This window comes from Mauremys reevesii, linkage group 4 (assembly GCF_016161935.1).
Source record: "Mauremys reevesii isolate NIE-2019 linkage group 4, ASM1616193v1, whole genome shotgun sequence".
In the NCBI taxonomy this organism is placed as follows: domain Eukaryota; kingdom Metazoa; phylum Chordata; order Testudines; family Geoemydidae; genus Mauremys; species Mauremys reevesii.
The window spans coordinates 120,175,208-120,184,770 of NC_052626.1; the positions used below are offsets into that span (position 1 = coordinate 120,175,208).

General features: G+C 44.3%; 1 protein-coding gene across 1 annotated transcript; it reads left to right on the plus strand.

Annotated features, from left to right (window-relative positions):
• Positions 1–5,743: 5,743 nt before the first annotated feature.
• LOC120404797 (zinc finger protein 418-like) lies at positions 5,744–7,169 on the plus strand. Its single transcript, XM_039537793.1, has one exon. It carries the CDS (start codon positions 5,771–5,773, stop codon positions 6,890–6,892), a length of 1,122 nt encoding a protein of 373 aa, XP_039393727.1. The 5' UTR covers positions 5,744–5,770; the 3' UTR covers positions 6,893–7,169.
• Positions 7,170–9,563: the final 2,394 nt, after the last annotated feature.

Consider the following 9,563-nt stretch of genomic DNA (forward strand, 5'->3'; position numbering starts at 1 on the left):
CACCAGCCCATGCTTACTGTTCCCAGCTTCCCCAGGACTCTCCCATTGTCTATGGACCTCTCTGTCAGCAAGAAGCTGTGCCAGGGAGACTTGCCCTCTTTCTGGAGTCTTGGATTTCTGGGACATGGATTTACTTTCTCTGTGCTGTAAGAGGCTTTATCATAATAGGTGTCTGTGACATTACCCAGAGTACAAGCTGGACAGTTGAACAGCTGTCGCCTCAGTTCTCCAACCTGGGATGCCTTTTCCACTGTTTTACTGTGAGAACAGCCCCTCTTGGCCAGTTAACACAGTCTCCAGCATGTAACTCTCTACCAGTTACACATTATTAAGTGCTGCTAGTCAGCCACTCAGGATAACACCAGCAAATTCTCAAGTGCCAGATTTTCCCCCAGAAATGTGCATTTTGCACTGTCCACGCTACTGAACAACACAAGCTCATATGAAGTCTGTTATTTCATCAGTGGAAAATGACGTGCACCAGCCTTGTTATCCAAAATGGAATTTCTCACACACTTTAATCCTAATTCTCTGCTTAGAGGAATAGCTCAGTGGTTTGAGCATTGGCCTTCTAACCCTTCGGTTGTGAGCCCAATCCTTGGGGAGGGTACTTAGGGATCTGGGGCAAAATTAGTACTTGGTCCTGGAACTGAAGGCAGGGGGCTGGACTCAGTGACTTTTCAGGGTCCTTTCCAGTTCTATGAGATAGGTATATCTCCATATATTATAACAAGATTAACTACCAAAAACAAAAAAGATTTTAAGCGTCTACAGGTAATGAGGCATGAAAGTCAGAATTGTTTACAAAAGAAATGCAAGATAAAACACAAACTAATGTCTAACTTGACAAGCTAAAACAAATTCAAAACAAATGTTTCTCTCACCACATGCTGTGACAGGCTGGCTTGTTTTCAATCAGGACTCTTCTCTAATCCCTACTCCTGCCCAAGTTCAGTTCTTCAGGAATTGTTTTCATGAGGAGAGGGAAAAGTGGGAGAGAGAGAGAGTCTCAAGTGTTTTCCCCACCTCTTTTTATAATTCAGCCCTTTGTACTAGAAACATCTTCAGTTTTCACCTGAGTCATGGTGACAGGCTGTCGGTTGTGGATGTGACCTTCAAGCCTTCCCTGTGATGCAATGTAAATATCTTGTTCACACCTTCCCATTGCCGGAGAATAGCTATTTCACCAGCTGTTTGCCTTGCTGTCTCTGAGGGAACTGGTCTGTGGGTGTTCCCCAGAGTTGTAACATTTTCAGTAATACCATACAGTAAAACCTCATCACTTTACATACGGTGTTGCTACACATATTTTAACGGGAGGATAACATTCAGTAAATTATGAGTTTTCAAATGATATCTCACAAGCCATACTTGTTCACTGGTTTACTAAGTGTCACACTGTATGGAATTGTGAGACACTATATTATTATTTATTATTAATACCAATATTATAAAATTGCAATGAATCATGCTAGCTATGCTGTGTAAGGTATCTGTGAAACTATTATGATTTGCCAAGTATGAGAATCTTGTTTCTATGTTTACATCACCTTTGTATTGTGAGTTATAGATATGCAGGGTATATCTGTATTTCCAGACTTGTGCAATGTTTCTCGGAGACACCCCCAGGCAGAATGGCATTAGCACTGCCTAACCTGTTTGATGGCCCATGAAGGGTCATCAGCTGTACCACCTTGAGCCTCAGAAAGAGCCAGAATTTACCAATGTACATTGCCACAGAGCCACAGTCATATGTAATGATTATATTCGTATATCTATATGTGTATGTATGTATAGATATAGATATGGAATTTCTGGCAATTTCTGGCTTTCAACAATTCCCTTGAAGTTTGGTTTGTGTTCAGTTGTGCTCACACGCAGCAGTTCTCTTAAGTGGCTGACTGTCAAAACGGATCAGTGCTTGAATTTCACGTTTGAGTGTCGAGAAAACAGACTCACAAAGATAGGTCGAGGCAAATATCGAGATTCATTTTAGGGCTGCACCTCTGAAGTTGGCATATTTATCCTTTGGTACAGATTGCCAGAAAGTAAGGGTGCCCCTGTGTCTTCTGAACAGATTTCAATCTGTCATCTTCCAAAAAGTTCTATTATTTCCATCTGGGATGTTGCTTCATCAGTGACTAAAGGGGGGCTTTAGACAATTGGCTTCAGCACTAAAAGGTCTTTTCTGCTGCAAATCTTGGAATCTTTCCTCAAAACTGTCCTTAAGATCTCTAATCAGGCTCACATATCTAGTTGTGCTCCACTTTAGGGGTTCTGCTGCATCATCTTTTGATCTGGCTGGAAGTTGTGACATTGAGGGAAAGTGTGTCGGCTCTCCCTCAAGCATTTGTCTGTGAAACAACGGCAGTTTGTTCATGAACACAAATACACCTTGCACTAGATCAGACAGCAACCAGAATTTTTCTTCTAAGTCCACATTTAGTTTATCCAAATGCAGCAGCGTGTCCAAGGAATGCCAAGTCTAGATCCCATCCCAGATCTGTAAGTTCAGGGTGCATTCTGTGCTTCTCCTCCATAAACAATTTTACTGGAGCTCAAAAAAATGGGAATTAACTTTACCTCTCGAGAGCCATCAAACTGCACAGTGAAATCGGCAGGGGAGTCATCTTTATCCAGTTCTTCAATTAGATTTTGAAATTGTCTGTGATTAAGTGCATTTGAGAGAATGAAATTCAGAATGTGCAAGACAGGTTTCATGACTTGATCAAATTTATATCTATATCTATATATCTATATAGCTATATATATCAAATCAGTTGCTCCCGATGAATAATAGCAAAATGTCCAAAATTCAGGAAAGCTCTTGTTAGACTTACCAAGCCCTACTAATCCATTAATCAATCCCCACATGGACGGAGCCCCGTCCGTTGCAATGGCAGTTAGCCTCTGTAAAGGCAAGTGGCTTTTTGCAACTACCAACATCAACACCTCCTTTAGAGCTCATCCCCAAGTTCTGTCCTTTAGTGACACGATATTGAGGAGTTCTTCCCTTACAACACAGTCATCAGACACAGTGCAGACAAATACCGATAATGTTTATCCTGTGCATGGCATGATTCATCCAAAGCAATGCTCAAATACTGACACTGCTGAAGTTGTGAGTGCAGTTGTGATTCGATGTCACTGTTCAGGTTGGAGATTCTGCATTCTGTTGTGTGATGTGAAAGCTGCAGGCCAGACATTTTCTTCTGTAGATTCTCGTTCTCTGGTGAGAGGATTAAAAATCACATCAGTGAGGCATGTTTTTATAAGCTCTTCTTCAGAGTAGGGCTTTTTCGCATGGGCTATCATAGAATCATAGAATCTCAGGGTTGGAAGGGACCTCAGGAGGTCATCTAGTCCAACCCCCTGCTCAAAGCAGGACCAAACCCAACTAAATCATCCCAGCCAGGGCTTTGTCAAGCCTGACCTTAAAAACCTCTAAGGAAGGAGATTCCAGTACCTCCCAAGGTAACCCATTCCAGTTCTTCACCACCCTACTAGTGAAAAAGTTTTTCCTAATGTCCAACCTAAACCTCCCCCTCTGCAACTTGAGACCATTACTCCTTGTTCTGTCATCTTCTACCACTGAGAACAGTCTAGATCCATCCTCTTTGGAACCCCCTTTCAGGTAGTTGAAAGCAGCTATCAAATCCCCCCTCATTCTTCTCTTCTGCAGACTAAACAATCCCAGTTCCCTCAGCCGCTCCTCATAAGTCATGTGCTCCAGCCCCCCTAATAATTTTTGTTGCCCTCCACTGGACTCTCTCCAATTTGTCCACAGTGTGGGGCCCAAAACTGGACACAGTACTCCAAATGAGGCCTCACCAGTGCTGAGTAGAGGGGAATGATCACATCCCTCGATCTGCTGGAAATGCCCCTACTTATACAACCCAAAATGCCATTAGCCTTCTTGGCAACAAGGGCACACTGTTGACTCATATTCAGCTTTTCGTCCACCGTAACCAGGCCACATCATAGGAGGCTAACGTTACAGTCTGCAATCGGTTGGCGCATCTGGTGAAGAACTGGGCTTCTACATCTGTTTGTTTTTTCAAAGTTTTCAGTTTTAAAGTGCAGAGTTCAGAACCTCATGGGAATTCTTGATCCATATGTGCATGGCTAGAAGCGAAATGACGCTGCAGGTTTGAAGATTTGAACTGAGACACACACATCTGGCAAAGAAGACACATAGCCTTACAATTACTTTTAACAAAATAGTCCTTATTCTCCCACTCCTGTTGGAATCCTCCATTTTCATCTCAATATTTTCTTTCCTGTTTGCACTTGCCTTCCATTGTTAGATGGTGTAAGAAAAATTTTGATTAAAAATTTCCACACCAGCTAGTCACCGTGTCCTTTATTCAAGGAGACACTGGTGCCGGCCAGGGGTGCTGGAACCCTGGCTCTGTCTCATGCCCTGCCCCCCACTCCACCCCTTTTCCCAAGTCCCCTTCGCCTCTTCCCGCCCCCTCCCCTGAGTGAGCCATGTCCTCACTTCCCCTTGAGCCTCCTGTGCATCGCAAAACAACTGATTGCAGCGAGCGGGAGGCACTGGGAGGAGGGAGGGATGAGGCTGCACACCGCATCCTTGCTCCTCCCCCGCAGTGCCTCCTCAATGCTGTGAAACAGCTGATCACTGCGGGCAAGAGCATGGGGGAGGGAGGAGGAGGTGCTGATCAATGGGGGCCGACAGTGACTGGGAGGCACTGGGGGAGGGAAGGGGGCCTGATAGGGATGCCAGTTGGTGCTGGGCAACCACAATTTTTTCCTCAGAGTTGGCTCCTAGCAGGAGTTGCATATTATCGTCTGAAGAGCCGCATGCGTCTCCAGAGCCACAGGTTGGCCATCCCTGACCTGTAGAATGAATCCCAAGGAAAAGACCAAAGCCTGCCCTGACCTTGGCATTTTCAGAGAGGACTGTCCCAGGCACACTGGGTCACACTCAGTACTGAAGTTCAACTAATAGAATGTTTTTTTTATGACAAAGTCTTATGAAATCAACAGAACTCATTTGTTTTCTTTCATCTGAGCAGGGTTTCCAGTTTCCAAACCTCATATAATCTCCCAGCTGGGAAAAGGGGAAGAGCCATGGGTCCCAGATCTCCAGGGTTCAGAGGAAAGAGAGATCCTGAGAGCTCCCTGCACAGGTGAGGAAACATTAAACCAACTTGGAATCTGTAAGTGTGTGAAGGAAACATCTGGGATGCCCAACAAAGCCCTTGTGAGGTCTGTCAATTCATTATTGTCCCTAGCAGGGGTCGCATCCTCAGGGTAAATATAGCTCATGGCTTCCTGTAGATCCTAGCAGACACCAGGTAGTAGCTTCCTCCCTTTCCCCTGCAAATTTGGATGGGATGTGAAGGGCCAAATTGATCCCCTCCTCTCTCCTATTTGGAGGAGGAGTTGGGTGGAGTTCAGTTCCTGAATTTTATTTGACGTCTCTCCAACTTTTTTTGGTTTGGTCTTCCTCTTTCCATCCCTGTTTGAGGTTTCTGTTTGTATCACAGCAGGTGATGTAATGGTATGTGAGAATGAGCAGAATTCTCAGCAGGAAGATGCTGAGCACGTGGATAAATATGGAGCATTATCACAAAGATCGAAAAGGAATGTGTCCAGGAGTCATGAGCAGGGAAAATCCTGTGAGATTCAGCACAGACCAGAGAGAGAGCAGGGAAGCCACTCAGAGGAGAAAGTGGGTAAATATATTTACTCTCAGGGAACTCAGAAGAACCTCAAGGAAACCACAACACAGCAGGAAATCCTTATGGGAAAGAGAAAAAATACATGCACTGATGGTGGGAAAAATGTAAGTGACTACTCACCCCTTTTAAAGCATCAGAGAATCCACACAGGGGAAAGGTCCTATGAATGCAGTGAGTGTGGGAAAACCTTCAATGGACGCTCAAACCTTGTTAGTCATCAGAGAATCCACACAGGGGAAAGGCCCTATGCATGCAGTGAGTGTGGAAAAAAGTTCACTCACAGATCAGGCCTTTTTCAACATCAGAGAATCCACACAGGGGAGAGGCCCTATGAATGCAGTGAGTGTGGGAAAACTTTCAGTCAATGCACAAACTTTGTTAGTCATCAGAGAACGCACACAAGGGAGAGGCCCTATGAATGCAGTGAGTGTGGGAAAACCTTCAGTCAACACACAAACCTTGTTATTCATCAGAGAACCCACTCAGGGGAGAGGCCCTATGCATGCAGTGAGTGTGGGAAAAAGTTCACTCACAGATCAGGCCTTTCTCAACATCAGAGAATCCACACAGGGGAGAGGCCCTATGCATGCAGTGAGTGTGGGAAAACCTTCAGCCAACACACAAACCTTGTTAGTCATAAGAGAACCCACACAAGGGAGAGGCCCTATGCATGCAGTGAGTGTGGGAAAACCTTCAATCGACGCTCAAACCTTGTTAGTCATCAGAGAACCCATACAGGGGAGAGGCCCTATCAATGCAGTGAGTGCGGGAAAACCTTCAATGTACGCTCAAACCTTGTTAGTCATCAGAGAATCCACACAGGGGAGAGGCCCTATGAATGCAGTGAATGTGGAAAATACTTCACTAGCAGCTCATCCCTTTCTGAACATCAGAGAATCCACAGAGAGGAGAGGCCCTATGAATGCAGTGAGTGTGGGAAAAACTTCACTTACAGATCAGGCCTTGCTCAACATCAGAGAACCCACACAGGAGAGAGGCCCTATGAATGCAGTGAGTGTGGGGAAAGCTTCACTAACAGAGCAGCTCATCTTAATCATCAGAGAATCCACACAGAGGAGAGGCCCTATGAATGCACTGAGTGTGGGAAAACCTCCTCTTGCCACTCAGCCCATGTTAGGCATCAGAGAATCTGCAAGGGAGATCAACACCATAAAAGCCTCTAGGTCTAGTAAGACTTCTTTTTTTCATTAATACTTTGGCTGATTCTCACACAGCAACTCTTGAAGCTGTTTGAACTGTTTGCAGCACCGTTATCCCTCAGCTTGTCCAGATGAGTGGCCCATTTTGGCCTTTTATAGGTCACCCTGTTTCAAGGTGGACCCATTTGTCCTTTCTATCAACTCCATTGTCCCATGAGTAATTTGAGTGTGCCCTTCCTACTGGGAACCAGGGAACATCACATTCATACCATTCCTCCTATTGGAAAGTTATTGTTAGAGTCACCAGTGATACAGATTGTATCATTACCAATTGTTCTCACGTTGCTCTGGGTTGTGCTGAAGAACAGTTATTTTGGGAACTTTTAAAATTATATTTAAATGAAGAGGAGCAGGGGCAGGAAAAAGTGTCATTTCAGTCTCTCTGACACTGGAAGGAGATGGGGAGACTCAGATTCCCTCCTTCCCCGTCACTGCAGAACTGTTACCTTTTGTCTGAGCCATGTAGAGTTTATCTTCATCACATTCTATCCATCCACTTCTCAAAACGTCATGTGAGGAAGAGTTCTCAGCTGTCTGTGCTTGGAGATGATGCTTTGACTTCTTTAATCCTATATCAGAGTCACTATGAGTGCAGATGAAAGTGTCAAAGACGTGGAAGGGGAATTCAAATGGATCCCAAACACAGTGTGATCATTGGGAGTTTAAATCCCAGCTTCCATCTATTGGTAAAGCCACTTCTGGCAAAGTGGCTGTTTTGTCCCCCATTATGGGGATGCAAAGATACTAAAAAATTCATAAATAACATAATTGACTAGTGAGACAGTGCTGAGTGAAGCAGGTTTGACTGGATCAAAGCAGCATGGAGCGGGGAGGGATAGCTCAGTCCTTTGAGCATTGGTCTGCTAAACCCAGGGTTGTAAGTTCAGTTTTTGAGAGGGCCATTTAGGGATCTGGGGCCAAAAAACCCAAAAACCTTGGGGATTGATCCTGCTTTGAGCAGGGGGTGGGCCTAGATGACCTCATGAGGTCCCTTCCAACCCTGATATTCTATGAATGCAAGGGGAGAATTTCTTGTCCTGATTCTGAATAATCAGATGTAACCTGCTCTGGGATTTCACTTGACACTTTCATTGTCACATATACTATCTCTCTTATGGGTTTCTATCTTTCCTGAAGGCTGTTTGGTCACCCAGTTGGATATTAGTTCAGTTTGATAGGATATAGCTCAGTTTTACTGGAGAATTTAAGACATATGACCATTTGCTAAAGTCATCATTTCTCACTTCAGCTTTGCTTTTTCCCCATCCCTCCATGATGACATGGAGAAAGTTCAAGTGCAGTTCTGTCAACAGGAGAGAACTCTCCAATTTACTGGACAGGCTAACAAAGAAACAGCAGTGATTTAAAATTTCCACTCAGAAATGGTGAACAGCAGCAGAACCCCAACTAACTGAAGGAAGTGCTTATGAGCACAGTGTCGTTCAGTTATTTAAGGCAATATTGTCTTAGATGATCTGGGGAGAGAATTCTAGGGTAAGTGATTTTGAACTAGGCAAAATGCCCATGTGTTTGGTTCCCAAAGCATTTGTAACCCAGGCCCCACAGAAGCTCTCTCCTAGCTAATCCTATGGCATGGGAAATGCAGCCCTTCATGACACAGATGTTGAGGAAATAGAAGTGGAGTTTTTGTCACATTTATCTTTTGTAGGTGCTAAAGATGTGTATAAAATGAAACCAGTGTTGAAAATGTAATATCTTCAGAAAAATGGCCATTTTTAATAGAATCTCCAACTCTGGTAACTAACGAAGATTGTGATCCAGGCCTGTATCCAGTCCCTTCCCTGGACCTGTGCCACCGAATTAAAGAAAAGCTGGGCATGTTTCAGGAAGCCATTCCTCATTAACACTGCTGAGATTTTGAGTGCTTTTGTAAAGGAATCTACTTCAGAGAAGTGTAAATTTACCCTATCCAAGACCAAGGATTTGGAAAGAGCTGAGATTGAAAGAGTCCACACCCAATTCTTGGTTTCCACCCCGGTAAAGGAAGCTATGGTGACCAATGATCCAAGGAAAATTGTTTGTACAACTCCACTTCCTAGTTCAGTGTCACTGATTACACTTCCAAAGTATGCCAGGGTTAGATTGAGAACAATCATCCTTTGCTATTTGGATCCAAAGAGAGTGCTTCATAGGACATTCCTTCCCCATGGATCCCAAACTGGCTGCCTGATTGGGTAACAAGGACTTTCAGGTTGTAGAAATGATGGTAACCAATGAGGCAACAAATTTATCAGGCTCCAGTTTCAGACTTCCGGATACACGCATGTTGAGTCCTGATTCCATGGTTTTGTGTCTGACACTATGGCTACACAATAAAGCTGATGTTGGCACAGCTGCACCAATGTAGCTGCGCTGCTGTAGGACTGCTATTACAGATGCTCTAAGCCAATGGAAGAGACCTGTCATGCTGGACTTTATTAGTCCAGCTCCCACAAGCAGCAGCAGCTGTGTTGGCAGGAGAAGCTCTCCTGCTGACGTATCGCTATCTACACAGGGGGTTAGGTCTGTAAAAGTACATTGCTCACCTGTGTGGATTTTTCACACCCCTGAGTAATATTGTTATACCGATAAATGTCTTTAGTGTAGACAAGACAGTTTTATCTTGTGTTTTACA